This window comes from Periplaneta americana, chromosome 1 (genome assembly GCF_040183065.1).
Source record: "Periplaneta americana isolate PAMFEO1 chromosome 1, P.americana_PAMFEO1_priV1, whole genome shotgun sequence".
Taxonomy (NCBI): domain Eukaryota; kingdom Metazoa; phylum Arthropoda; class Insecta; order Blattodea; family Blattidae; genus Periplaneta; species Periplaneta americana.
Window position 1 is genome coordinate 55301732 of NC_091117.1, and position 20304 is coordinate 55322035.

Genomic DNA, 20304 nt, shown 5'->3' on the forward strand with positions numbered 1-20304 from the left:
TCGTGGTCTAAGGCATCCTGCCTGGGACTCGCGTTACGGAATGCGCGCTGGTTCGAATCCTCATGGGGGAAGAAATTTTCTCATGAAATTTCGGCCAGTGTGTGGGACCGGTGCCCACCCAGCATCGTGATGCACTTGGGGTGCTACGATAGGTAGCGAAATCCGCTTACGCAAACCAGCTATAACGGATAGGTGGGGCTCATCGTGCTAACCACACGATCCATTCTGGTTGGAGGTCGACCTGGTTGGCGAGTTGGTATAGCGCTGGTCTTCTATGCCCAAGGTTGCGGGTTCGATCCCGAGCCAGATCGATGGCATTTAAGTGTGCTTAAATGCGACAGGCTCATGTCAGTAGATTTACTGGCATGTAAAAGAACTCCTGCGGGACAAAATTGCGGCACATCCGGCGACGCTGATATAACCTCTGCAGTTGCGAGCGTCGTTAAATAAACCATAACTATAACATTCTGGTAGGATGATCGTCCACCTCTGCTTCGGCATGTGGCCGTGAGGCCAGCAGTCGGCTGGTCGGTCTTGGGCCTTCGTGGGCTGTAGCGCCACGGATGATGATGATGATGATAATAATAATAATAATAATAATAATAATAATAATAATAATTATTATTATTATTATTATTATTATTATAAGGTAATAAAAGCATTCAACAAATACAATAAAAAATTGTGCTTTCTATTATTATACTAAGATTAATGTAGCGCTTTCTCTATTTACGTGTATGGAATCATAATACAACTACGCCTGACAATTTCTTTTATTTGATTTATTATTTATTTATTTTTAGAACTTTTCAATTTTTTTGTGAGGGATTTTATTTTATTTTGAATGATATAGTTTATTTTATTGGATGGGATATTGTTTAAATTTAGGATATATTGTTATAACATTTTTGTTTGATTGAATATCTTTAATGTTTATAGGATTTGTATTTTTTATTTCTTCTTCGGATATTTTATATAGTGATGGTTATGCTGAAGAGAATATGAATATTAATCGTTTTATTTCATTAGTTCTTATATTTGTTATATCAATAATATTGCATTGAAGGTTGTATGTTGGCGTTATCTCCTTATATTTCAGAGGAAGGAACTACACAACTACAAGTTATTCTTGTTTAAAGAACTCTAGGAAGCTGGCGTAACATGAGGTCTGTATGACGTCTTAAGGGATTCAATTTTCGGAATTCGTATCACGAAATACTTGCGGATCTTACACTCGTGCACCGGTTGGACTGCTGTTCTACTTGCACCGGCGCTGTCATAAGCAATTGGTGCTTCCCCGCTCGGAGCTTGGAGGTCGCGCGGGCCTTTGTAGTAAACATATAAACACACGTCCCACTCGACTGCTCACAGTACTATAAGGTCCTCGCAGACGTCCAGAAAGAGGTACAAGTATATCTACTATACTCACAGTCAAACATCACTCGCTTATTCATTCACTTAATTATTTCATCAATCATAGGTTGTTTCTAGAGGAACAATGTATACGTTCCACTCTTCTTGAGCTGTAGCGAGCTCACCATGTATGTAAGGTTACCTGAGGGCCGTGAGTTCCTTCACCCACAGGCTCCTAAGTTATGGTACGTTCTTAAATAGGGAGAATCTATTCAAAATTTAACAGTAATTTCTTGTGAACATCAAAATTCAAAGTTATTAACAATCATCCTCAACAATAATTATTCTAGCATGTTGGAAATGAATTACACCTTAAAGTCACCGCAATCTTAAAAGTTTGTGATGCTTCACATTAATAGATTAGTAAAGAACAAATTAGGCCTAATCATATAACCAAACTAAACCTGACAAAGCAACAAAACTAATCGAACCAAGAAATTGTACCAAATCTACGAAAAAAACTAATCAATTAACTGCACCAAATCTACCAAACTAACCAAATCAAACAATTGTACCAAATGTACCAAAACACTCAAAATAACCACACCAACCAACTGTACCAAATCTAACAAAGGAATCAAACTAACCAAACCAACTATCTATACCAAATGTACCATCTACCCAAACCAACCAACTCTACTAAATCTACTAAACCAACCAAACTAACCGAACCAACTATACCAAGTTTACCAGATAAAACAAACTAACCAAATCAACTGTACCAAATCTACCAAACTAACCAAATCAACCAACTGTGCCAAATCAATTAAAATAACCACACCAATCAACTATACCAAATCTACTAAAGTAACCAAACTAAGCAAACCAACTATCTATATAAATCTACCAACTACCCAAATCAACCAACTCTATTAAACCAACCAAACTAAGCGAACCAACTATACTAAGTCTACTAGATAAAACAAACTAACCAAACCAACTGTACCAAATCTACCAAACTAACTGTACCAGATATACCAAAGTAATCAAAATAATCACACCAACCAACTGCAACAAATTTACTAAAGTAATCAAACTAACCAAATCAATCTAATTCACTAATTCTGATAACCAAACTAGGGAAACCAACCAACTCTATTAAATCAATTAAACTAACCATATAAACTATACCAAATCTACCAACTACCCAAACCATCCAAGTCTATCAAAGCAACCAAATCAATAAAATTCACTAAGTCTAGTAGCAAAACTATGTAAACCAACCAACTGTATTAAATCTACTAAAACAATGAAACTAACAATACAAATTATACTAAATCTACCAACTACGCAAACCAACTAAGTCTACCAAAGCAACCATACTAACCAATCGAATTGTATAAAATCTACCACTTTAAAGAAACTATCTAACAAACTACTAAATCTAAAAAAGCGACCAACCTAACCAAACCAACAGTACCAAATCTACCAAAGGAACGAAACCAATAAACTATCAAGTGTACCAAACCAACTGCATCATATGAACCAAATAAACTAAGACAATCGCCTCACAAAATTAACTAAAAATCCAAATACAGGAACTCTACATTTAAATTAACCAAATCTACCATTCCAAGTCAACCAAACCTACTAAAAAAGTCAATCTTTCCAACCACTATTAAACTAGCCAAATCAACCAACTCCATTGAAGTAACTTGACGAAACCGAATCAACTCTACTAAAGGGCACTATTTTCTTTCAAGGAAAAGCATTTTACCTAACCAAACCAATTCAAACTAACTAACTTTATGGAAGCACCAAACTAATCGACTCCAACAAACCAATCCACTGAAATTCAATGAACTAAAGTTGACGGGTATACATTAATGTATTACAATTATAAACGAGAATCAAACTAGTTTACAAATCTATAGAAGGAAATGATATTGTCAACATACAGTAGTTTTCATACTTAGCACAGTTTGTTACTGGTAGGATCGCTAGTTGGCTCCTATAAGATTTAGTGCTGTGCCTTACTTCACAGTTGTAAATTAAAGAGTATTATACAAAAAATCAAGACGTTGTTGACAGGTGTATAGAGTTAATTGGGAAAATGATGAAATGAAAGCGACTGGCAAACTAAAATTCAATTAAAATTCGCAATAATGAACAAAATTGTGCTTCTTTAACAATATTTGATCCTGTCAGTTTATCATAATATCCATCTCATTATTGTTGTAATCCTAAACATTTTTTCCAGTTGTAGTGGAGATGTAGATATTTTAAATTGTATAGCTTTAGATTATAAAAATGTTTAATTCCATGACAAAAAGAAACCTTGCTCCTAAGTAATCATCTCGTGAGCATAGATCAATGACGTAATTCCATGACTATCTTAACTTTAACCGTTTGTTCACAGTGACAACAAAAATGGTGAAGATTTCACTACTGTTGGCTTGTGTTGCGACTGTAGTTGTCCTTTTCGAAGCCAACGCAGTATCAGCTTCAACACCATTATGTTACAGCCCGGGAAACAAGGTGAGTGTGGTGCTCCATCTAGATCTAGACCAATAAATCACCAGCACGATTTCAATTTTGCATGTAAAGAATTTGTTACGTATAGGCTAATTAGTGTTTTCAGTTGATGATTGTATTGAACGAAATGCATTGAGACTGAGATTTATCCTTGCATTATTGAACATATTTCTTTGTGTTAAATTATTATCGACCATAATAAATAATAAATATTAATGCCAGATTTACCTCTGATTGAGGTTCTGTCTGATATGTGCATCTATTATCAGACAGTACATCTCACTTGCCGATATCTGTCAGAGGAAGAACAATTTATTGTTTGTATATATCTGAAGTCTGACTAGTGTATATGTAGCTAATCGGCGATGTATGCAATGGAGGGGAAAAGGAACTGACCACCCCATTCCATTATCTTCTGGCCAGTTGCCTCATAAATGGTAACTTGTTAGTATCACTTGTGAGGTTCAGACCTATCTCCGGACAGTTGACTAAACAACAAAGAATGCCAGATTAAGAGGAAAGTTTTTTAAAATAATTTTTCGGAAATAAGTACAAAGAAAGTAAGTGAATGAGTAAATAAATAAGTAACTAAAATAAGTAAATAAATAAATGAACAAACAAACAAACAAACAAAAAACAAACGAATTAGTGAATGAATATATAGAGAAACAAATAAAAATGCATAAATAAACAAAGAAACATACGAATGAGTGAATGAATGAATAAATAAATAAATAAATAAATAAATAAATAAATATATATATATAGATAAATAGATAAGTACATACATATTTATATAAATATATAAAGAAAGAAAACAAACGAATGAGTGAATGAATAAATAAAGGGATAAATGAATAAATAAATAAAAATATACAAATAAACAAAGAAACATAGGAATGAGTGAATAACTAAATAGATAATAAGTAAATAGATGAATGAATACATAAATAAGTGAATGAGTAAATAAATGAATATATAAATACATAAATACATAGATAGATAAATAAGTGAATGAATAAATAAATGGGTGAATAAATAAACAAAAAATAATAAAACAAACAAAGAAACTAGTGAATGAGTGAATAAATGAACAAAAAAATAAATAAATGTAAAATTTAATGAGAAATAAATAACTAAAATAATACATAATTAATTAAGCTATGCACTTTAAACATTTTCAAAACAAGCCATGTACAGATAGTACGTAATGTGAAGAATGTGATTCCATAAACGCAGCTTATGAATGTGTGTTTCATATTTCAGTGTCCAACATCGCCTTCTACATGCTGCAGTGGTTGCTGTAAGGACGGAGTTTGCATAGAGTGTAAGTACGAGTAAATGAAGGTGAATAATAGCAGACTATTGTACTAATGTGCAGTTATAACGCTACGTGAATTTGTTACATTAACTAAGTTATTATGATCTCTGTGAGGATCTGAACCACATCTCGTGTTAGGTCGAGGCAAGATACTGCATATAGGCTAGGGTGTATCTAAATTCCTATTACAAACTCCTGGGGCTTGTAGAGGGGACTGAGTAGATAACATTTTGGATAGGAACGTACCTTTTCCGTGTTACAAAAACCTCAAATCAAGTGTTTAAATATTCCGAGTCTTCTGTTAAAAATTCAGAACAAATTCTGCCATTAAAGTCATAAATAGTATCACCATCTTATAAAACAAATATGCAGCTTAAAAATACGCAAACTACAACCTCAAACTTGAACATTTCTTTGGTATTGGACATTAAAAACGTATTGGTAGGAATTGCAATTGTCATTGCCCCTCTTTGACTAGCTACTTATTCAAAGAAACGCATAGTCCCTGGAATTAATCGTAATAGACGACGAAACATGGCTTTAGTTCGACCATGTGAGGAAGCGCCGAAGTTGGTTAATGATTATCTAGAGCGAAGAAAATATATTTTCAGAAAATAGGAAATCAAGAATTTTTTTTATGATGACACAGGTGTTAACCATCAAGAATTTGTCCCGACTACTGTTGCTGTTATTGGAAATTATTATAATACAGTGCTTTCATTTTACGAGGAAACTAAATTTCAGCGGAACCCCGGCGTACACTTTCCTGCGTGTCGTGCTTGCTCCGGCGGGAACTTGTTGCTTTACTACCGGCAAATAAAGATATTTAACAATTCTCAGAAGCAACTAACTGTTGGGATGTTTTGAAGAACTGGCTTTCTACGCTGCCGTCGGGAGAGCAGGAAGTCGGCCGGCGGCGGAATGATGCGAAGTTTCCTCGTAAAATGAAAGCATTGGAACTGCAGTGGAGGAGAATTTTATTGTGTAAGGTCATAGCATTGAAAACAAGGCAGGTAGCTGATGTTCCCTCCACAACAATGCGTCAGCTCACAGAAGACCAGCTGTAAAGAGTTTTTATGGTTTATTTATTTTGGAAAGAAAGTTAAATATAAAATTACTGTGAATCTGTTTTATTTCAAATTCCTATTTGATGGAGAATATGGTATAAATAAACATCTTTATTTTTCAGACGACACTGATCCTGACCACTGCAGCAATAACCCATGCGCCAGAGTTTACTGCCCTCCGGGTGAGATCTGCGAACCAACCCCTATGCCGGGGTGCACATTGAAATTCTGTCCAGGAACTTGTGTGAAATCTGTGAAGCCTGTACACTAAACACAGATAGTCTGCATAGTTACTTGGTCTATACTTCCGAGAGTTCTGCAGTCATCAGATATTTGTCCAAAGAAAAATATATAGATATAAATTTGCAGTATTAATTACAAGAAAGCCTTGAATTCTCCCTGTGACGAGGAAGTGACTTTTGATAGAAGAAACAGAATATTCTGTATATTGTTGGATTTCTTTTTTAAATATTAAAGTACATTTTTATTACGTTTACACTAAGAACTTATTTCAGAATTCGTTTTTTGTACCTCGTTAAACCAACCTGCGCGTCAGGGGAAGAAGAAATTGGACTGAGAAGCCTTCCTCCCTTGCTACGCTTCTATTCGTGGCAAGCGAGCTCACTTACCCCCACCATAAGGTTCTTACTATTTGCTACGGCGCATGCAACCATTTGGTTTCACGAGATAACGAATGACCTATAAAAACCTCACTGTATTAAAATAGTTATAAAATGTAATATACTTTGATATGCACGTACGCCAGTTTCGGAGTCCATTTACTCCATCGTCAGCGTTTCGATTGTTGCTTCCTGTGTATCTTCTCGATTACTGTCTCACACAGCAAGCAACAGTCGAAACGCTGACGATGGAATAAATGGACCCCGAAACTGCCGTACGTGCATATCAAGGTTTATTAGCGTTCATAAATAGATCTATTTTAACATAGTGATTCACCATTGTGGAGGAAAGATTAGCACTTCTGACAATGAAATGAGTGGGGCCGGGTTCAAACCCTAGTTGGGACAAGTTACCTGGTTGAGTTTTTTTCCGAGGTTTTCCATCACCCTTTAAGAGCAAATGCTGGTTAACTTTCGGCGCTGGACCCTGCATTCATTTCGCTGGCATTAACAACTTCATGCCACTCAGACGCTAGATAATCATAGCAGTTGATAAGCGTCGTAAAATAAAATAAGCTCTTACGTAGTTTTAATTTAATACTTTTATCATATTTTAAATAATTAAGTGTTATAAAATGAATGGGAAACAAATGAAGTCATCACTAGCTTCAGGGAATAAAAACTTGTTCATTCCGATTTCAAGAAATGTAATATGTTTATCTTTTTTGGACATCCTACAGCTCGATTTCGTTTATTGTTCGCCTCCAAAACGTGTAGCATGAAGTGCTAGAGCAGAAATATAATGTAGTGCATTTACTGTCATTCTCGTTTAGATGATAAATACGTATCTTCGAGTCGAAACTTCGAAGTAAATTTACGGTCAATGTTTTTAAGTAGAAAGTATAATTTCATTTATTGCCAAAAACTGTACTTGTTACTCTCTGCTTGACAATTCCCTCTATTCCTTTCCTAACAGTTCTTAAATGCAGAACTGTAACTCAGGTCAGGTGCTGGTATTTTAAGTGACTGAAATCAGCGGCCCTGATGATTGAAGAAAGAGGTGAAGATTGTCATTCTTGTATTTGCGCGTGCGTGTGTTTGTGTGTGGATACAGGATTGTAATTGTTATAGTATATTACCGAGAATTATGTAGACTATTGTGGTCACAAGGAAAGAAGCAATTTTTGACAGCCTCGTAACGTATAATTTTTAACTTCCTTCCATCCACTTCCTCAGCCAATGGGAAATGGATACGTCACACACCTTTCTGATATCACACACGAAGTGTGTTTTTGTGTGTCTATATATTTCGTATTGTTCTAGTGTGTTTAGTTTCTGGACTAAAACACATCCAAATGAAATTCTCAACACACAACTCAATTTCAGAACACACACACTCTTTTGACTCCACATTACACTACACAAAAACACCCCCACAGGAAACAAACAAAAGGCGCCAAGACCAGCAACGAACAGTTCTGAAGATGGCCGGTAACAGGCAGAAACATGTTAACGAGGTAATGTAAACATTTAACACGAGAAAGACTAATACGTTTTCCGAAGTAATATAGTGTTGAAAGTTGTGTAATCAAGATGTATAATTTAAACAGTTCAATCTTTAATGGAATTTACAATGCCTACTGTTTGTATATTTTTCTCAGTTCATTTCGATGCTGTGCAATTAGCTTAGCAATTATGTAAGTTTCCTACAATTTTATCCGGTTTACATTATGAAATTTCCTGTAAAGTGGGGTAATAAGATACTTCTCCAATATATGTTGGGTATAAAAGTAGTTCTAGTTATATAATTATTCCTTTTTGAAAATAGTAGGCCACGTATTTTAAATCCCACTGAGCGTAGCCTGGCATCGACAAAACACCACGAAAGAATTTAAGTGTGTAGAGCTAATCATGGAATGTAATTTTTGATAATGGATGCAGCAGGCATATATATACATATACATACATATACATACTTTGAGCAGCATCGTACATGCTTAGTGCTTTCCTATAGAACTCAAATAAATATATTCCTCTTTTCTTCATGCATTCTTAGGTTTTACATGGTCGTTTTTATCAACAGTAATCTCACTAGACGTTTTGATTTTATCGATAAATCTGCGAGTGAAACACGAGCAGATTTATCTAGAGAAAATCAAAACTCGAGTGGGATTTAATTGACTATTACACGATTAGAAGAAAGTATATAAAGATTAGAAGTAACGAAGTACTCCAATACAATAAAATATTAATTGACTTACGAAAATACAACTGTCTTCAAATGTTTTTTTATACCATCTCAACATTACAAATATTACGCTAGATACATGCTAAATGGCAGTAGTGAACAATGCCTTCTCGTCGAGATCTATACACGATGGCAATGTTACTACTAGTCAAGAAGGCTTTGTTGATTCAGTTTCATTTTTATTAAGACAGTTTCATTCCACTTCAATTATCCGAATCCCAGTAATCAACGTCACTTGACAGATGATTTTCAATAAATCTTAATATTAAACAATCTCTGATACGTGACTATCCATAATATCATATAGCAGAAGCTATAACATAACCTAACTAATATACACAAGTGTTAGAAAAGTTTTAATTAACGACGATGACATAAAAAATAAACATGAATAATTTTAAAAGGAATAATTATTGAATGTACAATTTTCAAATTTGAATGTGGTTAGTGGTTCTATTGATGTTATATTGGACATGTGCGTAATAGAAGTGGAACTCGTTGATTTAGGCCTACATGGTGTATTCAACTTATTCAGGATTTCCGAATGGTGCTCTTCATTTATTTGTAAATCGGATTTCAGAAGATGCATAGGTATGATCAGTGATTTTTATTAATTCTTGTTCTTGAATGCCAATGCGAGTCATATTTGAAACTGCTGTGCATCGACTGGAGTGGTTTGTAATTATATATATATATATATATATATATATATATATATATTTTGACGTCCAGACCAGCGCAGTTTCAAATGTTGGCAAACAAAGAAACAAATGCTAGGGACGCGATAAAATTGTGCGATAAGCAGCCATGATTGGTTGAAATACGTCCTTTCGTACCGTTTTATTGGTCAAAAGTAGTATGACGTAGTAAGAGTGTAATAGTCAACATAATTACCATTTCGAACTGGAAGTTTTTATTAGCAATATTTATGGATGTTAAAAATATCTTTTGGGCGTTAATAAGACAAATACTTAGAATACGGAATAAGTTTATTAGGTCAAAAATATCTATTATGTCTGAAAAAGTTCGCAGGTTTATTTCCTTATAACCTGTCGTAATTCCTTTGCTGATTTACACCTATGGGCGTCGTCTATAGCAAAATGCGAACACAACAGACATTAAACAATATAACATAAAAATATGGTATAATTTTTAGGAATATATTTTAAATAGGAAGTTTTTATTATAAGCATTGCTTAGACACTAAAAATTAAAAAATATATAGAATACGGAGCAAGGTTGTTAGCCCAAACAAGAGTAGGCTACATTATGTTTCTAGCAGTCTCTTCTCGACGGTAGGTGTGTACGAAAAAATGTGAGTACAAGTGATTTAAACAACGTAATACCGAAAGATAGTACAGTTTTCAGGGTAATTTTATAGAAGACGAGCACCTGGTTGGATGTGCTCTAGTAAGTAATGTCAACTTTTTTACTTTAGAGTTAAATATTAGTGATTTTAGTGACTTTTACATGTTAGTTCTAGGTTTTTATACTAGGTGTCGCCATGATCTTTCAATTTGATTGGTTATAGTTGTCATTTGTTATAGAATTTTCGTTAACTTTGGATGGGTAATGACGACGTCAATTGTCCTTGGTTGTTTGACGTGAGTGGTGTTGTGTTGGCTAAAGGTATTGGAAGTTTGTCATTCCATGATTTTCTTTGGATTTGATTGATTTCATTTCATTTGATTTCTAGAATTTTCATTAATTTTGAATGGATAATGACGTCAGTAAGTTGTTCTTGGTTGTTTGACGTTAGTGGTGTTATATTGCCTGATGGTTAAAGCTATTGAAAGTTTGTCATTTTATGATATTTGTGGAAGATGTGTGAACATAGAACAGAGTATTAAATTTTGTGTTGATTTTGGTTTAGTTTTTTCGCTATTGAATAAGAATTGTGTGGGTTATTGAGGAAACTGTGTTTCTGTGGTTCCAAGGAATTCTTTACTGAATTTTCCGTATAGGTTAAGGTGTAATAAGTGTTCGAAAAAATTTCATTTTGTGTAAATACATGGTTTAATTATGCGGAGTTGACTGTACGACAAAGTCCTGGTTTAGTTCTTTTGTTGCTTGCATGGTTTAAGTTCATATTGCTTTGAAGCCTGTGTCGTATACTGGAAGTGACTAAAAGTTATCGTCGAAGACGTCAATGAGGATTGAATTTTGTTTGATAAGGTGATAAATTATGTTTTGTTTTGTGTTTTAGTGATTTGTAGGGGTAAAGTGTGGACAAAAACTGCCAGAAAAATACTGCCAACTATGAAGTTCGAATGCCATGAAACACAAAAAAAAATCAAAGATGAAATATTAAACATATTTTCTTGTTTTTGAAGGACTTGGGTGAATGTTATGTCCCGCCCACTATAGGAGACATAGGCCAGTTTTACATTAATCCTAAACATTTAGTATAACTTGTTGCTTGTGTAGGGGTGAAACGAGCGTTAAGCGACTTCCGCCGATTTTGGAATAGACACAGACGCACTTGAACTGCCAACATAGAAAACAAAAAATCACACTCAATCGCTTTCACCTTCATCTTGACGGGGTAATAAAAGCCTAAACTAACCTAACCTAAGTGCGTCGGTGTCTATTCCAAAATCGGCAGAAGTCGCTCAACGCTCGTTTAACCAATATTCGTTCAATGGGCGGTGGATACTCTACATTGACCAGGACGGGTTGTTCTTTAAAAATATGAATATGTGTTTCATTTTCCATCTTTGATTTTGTGATGTTTGGTGGCATTTGAACTTCATAATTGGCAGAACGTTTTTGGTAGTTTTTGTCAGCCATGTTGGAGTTTTCCCGCCTTTTGGGAAATTATATATAGGAATATAAGTTACTCTAAACTGTTTTTTTATTATAGTAGAGGAGGTAAGACATGTCCTGTGATCGTATCATGTGTCGTGGCCATATCACCAATGGGTATGGAGGGGGATGGGTCAATCTTCATTTTCCTATGGCCACTTCCAACGGATTCCTAACGAATATTCACACGATTATCACTGGGATTGTGGCGCTGGAAACCAATTTAGAACACTTTTATCACAGCCGCGACACATTTCAATTTTTATTGTAAAATATATATGCAATTATCAGTACAATGGCACAATAATTCTTGCAGATAACACAGAATCAACTTAGGAAACGTAATTAACAGTCTCTCTCCCGCCATCACGATCCACACGGTTTCACTTCACTTCCACTAGATGACTCTGACTTCCAGTGGACGACAGGCTATAGGTGTAGCAGGGATGAAAATATCCGCAAACGAAATGAAACTAATGTGAGGAATATTACAACAGGTGTGCTAAACGTAAGGAATGTTACAATAGATGTGTAGTACGTTAGGGTAGGTTAGGTTTGATTAGGTGTGTAAGACTCTGACTACGGAGGAAGGTCATTAGATCAAGCAAAAGTACCTTACGTCAGAAAAAGTTCATTGGTTGATTTGATTTATAATCTGATGTAATTAGGCTAATTTAGTATCAAGTAAACTGTGCGTCTAATGCTTCCAGTCTTTACCCGACGGTTGTGTAAATGGCACAATGTGAAATTTCATTTAATTTCATTTATTGTAGTCTAAGTTATTTCACAGATCTTACATTAACATTGAAGCTTTAAGATGTGGTACAAGTCAAGAATTATACAATTTTTTGGACGAGATGAGATTGATTTCGTAATAATTTTGTAATAAATAAATATCCAGATTTTAGTACTTATATACCGTGTCCCTCTTAGAGGGATCGAGAAGTAAATGCTAACCATTTAAAATCAGATGAAGATATTGTTTTGATTTACATCTGACGAGATGGAGAAACTGTCCAAGTTTATGCACCAATGATTTAAAAAACAGTTGCATGTTCATACGCATGCGCACTAACGTTTATCGTGGAAACAAGCCTGGGGCCATTCAGTAGATCATTCTGTCATTGGACAATTCTTCTTCATCGAGACAACAGTCACAGGGAATGTGCATCTGGATATGTTGCAGAACTTTTGTTGTTGATCAAGTCCTCCCAGAATCGGTTTTTCAGCATCATGGGACTCCACCCCATTACTATCGAGCAGTGAGTGGCTTCTAAAATGCAAACTTTCCCAATGGGTTGATGCATATTAAATTAACTTCAATATAGGTGGGACTAAAACTAAAATATTTGGGGCTAAGAGGAATGAACAGGAGAAAGTTACACAACACAGAACTGCATGCATTATATATTCTTCACCTAACATTATTATGAACATTAAATGCAGACAGGGCGTGTAGCACGTATGGCCGAATCCAGAAATGTGTATAGAGTGATAGATGGAAGACCTGAGGGGAAAGAGACCTTTGGGAAGGCCGAGACGTAGATGGGAGGATAATATTAAAATGAATTTGAGAGAGGTAGGATATGATGCTACGGACTGGATTAACCTTGCTCAGGATAGGGGCCGATGGCGAGCTTATGTGAGGGCGGCAATGTTCCTCCGGGTTCTCTAAAAGCTATTTGTAAGTACAGACAAAACTAGCGCAGAGTTAGTTCCTCGTACTCCGTTTATACACCTTCAAGTGTTAGAGCTTTCTCCTCAGTTATACCAACAAAATTTTGGTGACATTATGAAAGTTTCATGCTAGGGAACACTCACGCTGTGTCTTGCATATACGAATCTGTGACAGGTTAGGTTGCTTTACTTCAGGTATATGTTATGCCTTTCTTAAACGAATCTGTGATAGGTTAGGTTAGGCTTTTGTTATGCCTTGCATATACAGATCTGTACAGGATTTTGAAACGCTTGTCAAAAGCTGTTGATTTTTTGTTTTGTGATGTTGTCAGTACTGGTCTGTAACAATGTAGTGTAATGGCGAATTTTTACTTCCGAAATCATCAGAACTGTGCGCTAGTTTCACCTAAATTATATGAATGAAGCCGATGTAAATTATTTGTGTTATTCAATAAAGAGTGAAGTGGATAAGATTTAGGATCATATTATGAAGAATTTCCAAAATGTTGTCTTTAAACATATTTAGTTTCCTATTTAATTATTCCTATGTTCATCCATAGACTAAGAATTAGGTTAAGTTTAGGTTTAAGACCTCATGGCACCACAAAATCGTATAGTCATCCTGTCATATCATCGGGGAAGCATAATTTCGCAATATATATTGCTTCTTGTAACAAACAGTATTCTTTATTGGGAAGCATTTGTTTAATTTAGCAGCATCAACTTGCCTATTCCCTCATGTAACACCTACTAACAACCTACAATAGTCTTCGGCCTCCTGTCACTTACCTAATCCCTTTAACTGGCTCATTTTAAACTTGTGACAGCCTTGGGCCTCCTGTCACTTACCTATCTCCTATCTAACCCACTCTAATCTTGTCATAGCCCTCAGTCTTATGTTACTTAGCTATCCCTTCCTTTAACACACTCTAATCTTGTCATAGTCCTCAGTCTTATGTTACTTAGCTATCCCTTCCTTTAACACACTCTAATCTTGTCACAGCCCTCAGTCTTATGTTACTTAGCTATCCCTTACTTTAACACACTCTAATCTTGTCACAGCCCTCAGTCTTATGTTACTTAGCTATCCCTTCCTTTAACACACTCTAATCTTGTCACAGCCCTCAGTCTTATGTTACTTAGCTATCCCTTCCTTTAACACACTCTAATCTTGTCACAGCCCTCAGTCTTATGTTACTTAGCTACCCCCTCGTCTAACACACTCTAATCTTGTCACAGTCCTCAGTCTTAAGACTTAGCTATCCCCTCATTTAACCCACTCTAATCTTGTCACAATATTCAGCTTCATGTGACTTAGTTATCCCTCATCTAACCTAATTTAAGGTAATCTTCAACTTGCAATATTGACGGAAATACATGCTGGTGACATTTCTGTTTTTTAATTTTTTTTTCCAAGCCAAAAGCACTTCCGAATGTGCTAGCTTTAGCCAGAAGGGGCTAAGTTTGCAACACTAGTTATATCGGTTGGGAAGGATAATCGTACTGGTTATATGTTATCCCGCACTGGTTGGATGATCTTTCACCTGTGCTATGGCATATGGACGTTAGGTCTGACCTGTATGAGCTGTCCTGTCACAAATTTCATTTTAATTTTAAACTGTGATACATTCGCTTCGTGTAAAGTAGACCTACATGTTTGTTTTGGATCTCTGGTAAAAATGATCTGAAATGGAGTTTTTGTTGTTCACGAGACTGTGGACTCTCTAAAAGTCTGCTTTGATTGGGTAATAATACATACTGGAAAATAAAGACGTTATAAATTGTCAGTTTTTTAACACTGTCAGAAGGAAAGCTAACTTATTTTGGAAATACATTGCAGGATTTCCAACGCCATCTATTGCAATCAGTGTTAAACTATTTGGCAACATGGTCTTGCCTGGCTAGAGCGGAGGTTAAGGAAACGTATCACGAGATGGCGTAGTTTTAAAGTTAAGATATATCGCTACTAGAGAGCGTAATGCGATATCTTGACCCAGAGTCCGTGGATCCAGAGTACCGCAATCCTTTGCGCCGGAAATGCCGATAAATCAGCCATTGTTATTCCAGCGCTAGCTATTTGACGTATATAGTTGTATAGGGAGTGAATGTAACTTATGTAGCCTATATCAGAATCAAATATTTTTAATTTTAAAGGCAATGAACACTGGCGTGTTGAAATGGAATAACAATGGCGGCCGATTGCGGTATTCTGGGTATCCACGAACTCTGTCTTGACCACACAAGGTCTTGATCACAGGCTTTGCTTGCGCAGCACAAAAGTAAACAAAACAAACTGGAGGACAGTGGGAAGTGTCCCAATAAATCACTCTATACTTGATTCAGTTCAGATCTATAGTGCGTCTGGTAGAATTACGTAAACTAGAAATATCCATGATATCATCGGGAACTGAACCTTCGATCTTCCGGTTCGTTTTCAATCCTGATACCTTATTCTGCCCTACAATGTAAAAGTTTCTGACGTCTAGGCCGATTGAACTAATTAGAGTTTCTAAAAGGTTATTTTTCGACTCTAAAATTTTTCGGACCAGTCTTCTCAAATGAATTACCATCTTTTCCTTACAAAAAAAATCGCTGCAGCAAATTGTAGACTTGCGAACACAAAATCAATTGCAAAGATGAGATAGGCTACAACATAGGTAAATTAACTAATCAAATATAAGTGAAGGTATTCTTCCTGCTGCATATTCGCACTCAACATACCGATAATTAATAAAATATGCGACAACATTACTCGTTTTATCACAAAGAGTATCATACAAAGGTTACTAGGAAGACTGACATATTCTAAATTAATTAATTTGAATAAATATATAAAATTCTATCAAACTAAACGAATCTAATTTTTAATATGTTTCCACTGCAGTTATATTGACACTGTAATTATAGAATTTCTTTTATTTTAGAGCAAATACGTAACTAATATTTAGATAAATTTAAACCAATAAAATGCAAACAAAAACGACACGTGTTCAAATTTTAAACGAAAACAGTTGTGTTCTCGCTTGGAAGATTGGAAAATCAATGAAGCCTTTTACAAGAGCGGAATTTGCAAAATTTTGCATAAAGGATGTTACTGAAATAATCTGCACAGAAAAAAATAACGATTTTAAGGTAATAAAATTATTTCCAAACACAATTTAGAAAAAAGGGCAAATTTGCAAAATTAAGTTACGGAAAGTTGGTATTTATCGCATTAAAATAATGGTAAAAATAACCTATCTTCAAGTAGTCATAAATGTAATACTATTATTATCAGAGCTCTTTCTTTTTTTAGTGATGTGTATATACATTAAGCTTTAAAATATAAAAAAGAGAATTGTTACTCTAGGGTAAATCTTTCCCCTTCAAACAATTTTTAAATTCAAACAATTTTTTTTTTATAAATTCACTACATGCCTGTTCACTTATTATAGCACACATTGAATTGAAATGTTAGCCACTTACTACTAATACATACTAAAACACACCGTATCAAAATTAATAATACGTCTGCAATATTATGGGCATAGTGCTTATATCAATCTTCACCGTCAAAATGTTTTTCTCTCTTTTTTTTTCTTTTTTTTTTTATTTTTACGGTAAAGATTGGCATAAGTCCTATGCCCATAATATTGCAGATACGGCAGCTATAAGCTTATTAGTAATTTTGGTATATCTGTTAGCAGTAAGTGACTAAAATTTGAATTGAAATTATGATATAATAAGTGAATAGAGTGTACCTAATCACAGACATGTAGTGAATTTATATAAAAAAAGTTTAAATTCAAAAATTATTTTAAGGATAAAGATTTACTCTAGAGTAGCCATTCTGTTTCCATTTTCAAGCTTAATTTTTATACACACATAACTAAAAAATTAAAGAGCTCTGATAATTATTATATTTATGACTACTTGAAAATAGGCTATTTTTACCATTACTTTGCATGCGTTAATTAGGAAACTTCTTTAAACTGAAATGTAAAATAAAATTCTTCAGTTCGTAGCTTACTTGCGTTGTATGAAATTACAGACAAAAGGGACGAAGCTAAATTAGGCACCTTCATCAGAGGAGGATTTTTCTGTGTCTGAATGTCTATTTTTATTATTAAGGGGCTGATGGTGATGAAAAGTCATCTTCTTATTTTTCACATTAGGACGATACCTATTACTATACAAATCCTTTCGATGTTAATATCAACGTAAAAAAGTAATTTCTTATATTGCTTTTTGACTAATAGGTCATTTTTATATTTTTCCGGCATTTTTGGGCATTTTTAGTACTTTGAAGAACTTTTAAATCATTTGGAATGCATTTTACCTTCTTTACTGATAGGTTTGCCAAATCATTTTGTAACCAAATAGATCAGTAGTAATTACCTACTGAATAAGTGAATAACAGTGAAGTTTGAGTTTTATAGTTTGGAACAGACTCTAAAGTCCATCCCTTATTCCACTGAAGGCTTCACTTCATACAACGGAAGTAATATAAAATGCTTGACAACAGCTTAGTTTAAGTGATGGCTTTGAATGCTACTGTTCTTTTGTCGGTACGAGGGTATCTTTAGAATTTGTTTGGAAGGGAGGAAACTTTCACCATGTCCTGGACAGGACGTTGTGTCCTCAATATGTTTCGGAAGGGATGTCTACTGCGCCCACAATTTGTTTTGTCATTCATACTCCCTCTGGAAGATCTGGTAACAAAAGTGAAGCGCGGAAGGAGAAGAGGGAGAATGCACTGACATGGACCACCCCTAATTGAAACACATTGTTTACCCTTAAAAATTTCATTTTGTTGCATGTTCTTTTCCTTTACCTTAGCTAAATTCCACGAAGTTGCCTCCTCTCTCCGAAATTTGCAGGGCAGTCATTGAAACAAGGTGACTAATTTTTAAGAAGATGTGGTGCGAGTACAGTGAATAATATTTAAATGTAATTTTCTTTTCATTTCATATCATTTTTCCATTAGTTTAAGGGCATTTTAATGATCATTTTAAGTAGATTTTTAGGTCATCAACATCCGCCTCCTAGTTACTATTTAAACACATTGTCGAATCATTGTCGTAGTCTCCCACCGCGTTCTGACAACTGCTGACATAAGAATTCTCTCCCTTCTCCTTCGTTTCCGAACAGGTCACTTACTATGTTGAGCGAGTAACATTTTATGTACTAATCACGTAGCGATATTTGTAGACCACTGATCTTGGAAACTCCGTGAAGAGTGATTTTTAAAATGTGTTCGTTGCCATCCAGTTCTGGTGTTTGGGAGAGCTATCAAAAGAAACCAGTACCAATACATTTACAGGCCGCAAATTAATTGAAGTAAATGGGTGTTCTGTAAATAATTGCACAAGTGGTGGTGAGCATTTATATTTCCATATTCGGAACTCGAACTCCCCGTCTAGTTTTTGTTTCCGATCGATTCCATCCACCTAGCAGCGACAAATTTGGTTCTGGGTTTGCCCAACATGTTACTCGGCATATCTGCAGGATGACCGAAGCTCCGCCTTTAGCCCGACTTTCAATGCTCTTAGCTTGAAAAAACATTTGTAAGTGATCAGATTTATTTTTAACTTTTGAACTGGTATCGGCAAGAGTGGTCAATTTTAGATGCAGATTATCGTCACACATTGTCTTTTTTACCATTACAGCAGCGTAGTTATTGACGAAAGAGGTGAAATTTAGAAATTTACTTTTTGTTTCTGTATGAATATTTTATTGTGTGCTAGTAGTATAGTCATTTGGAGTAACTTTGTACCGGTAATTGTAACTTTGTACCAGTTCCCAATTTTACTAGAAGATTTTATTTCACATTTCCTAAGTGTGACATCTTCGAACTGGGGTCATCTCCATAACCTAGATCTCCATGCCTTGCTTTCTATCTATTATGTCCGGTCCCTGAAGAATATTTAAGGCTCAACGTCTTAAATATTGCATTCTGTTTATAGTAGCTGGTTTATGAAGGATTTTCATCTTTATTTTGTCAGTATACTGTAATTTTATCTTACCGTTACAATTATTGTAAATGTTAATACTTATTCTCTCTACTTTAAATACAGGGACATCATTTTCATTTTTACTAACATTTTTAATATTAACTTGCCTATACCTCTGGATCAACGCCGTTTGTTACCCCCTTCCACGACTGGAGTTCGATGATACTGGCGTAATATACAAACGAATCACTTCACTAGGTATAGGAGGGAAGAAAAGTACTTCATCCATTTACGTAAACCAGGAAATATTGCGCTTTTGAGTTTGATCATTTTGATTAGGTTTTTGTTTAATCAAAATACAGTACAGTATTAACAATGAGTGTTTTTACTCACGAACTGAGCTGTCCATGTGGACGTATTCATTATGCAGTGTATATTATATACTGTCTACAGCACATTAGCGTACAATATAGAGAATGAAGTTAAATTTAAAAATAATAATAATATGGATATTTAAACACATTTTTAAAATGGTGGCCATTCATTTCGATACAGGCTTCAGTTCTATGTGCGTATTATCGCACTATAGGCTATTGTACCTAATCCCAATTACCAGTTTCGTTCTTCATACTAGTAACTCATGTTGAAATAATTCTGTACCTACTCTATAAAAGAGTACCTTACGTACTGTAAATTCAATCTTCACTTCTGCCCGATCCGAAAAGATAAAATTACTCAGACATGC

General features: G+C 34.9%; 1 protein-coding gene across 2 annotated transcripts; it reads left to right on the forward strand.

Moving 5' to 3' along the window:
* Positions 1-1259: 1259 nt before the first annotated feature.
* Positions 1260-6772, forward strand: LOC138696107 (uncharacterized). 2 transcript variants are annotated; one of them, XM_069820654.1, is made up of 4 exons: positions 1260-1404; positions 3773-3891; positions 5155-5215; positions 6399-6772. In XM_069820654.1, the coding sequence occupies exons 2-4, from the start codon at positions 3784-3786 to the stop codon at positions 6545-6547; spliced, it is 318 nt and encodes a 105-aa protein (XP_069676755.1). In that variant the 5' UTR covers positions 1260-1404; positions 3773-3783; the 3' UTR covers positions 6548-6772. The 2 variants fall into 2 exon arrangements, with proteins under 2 accessions (XP_069676755.1, XP_069676762.1); XM_069820661.1 differs by lacking the exon at positions 1260-1404 and adding an exon at positions 1460-1598.
* Positions 6773-20304: the final 13532 nt, after the last annotated feature.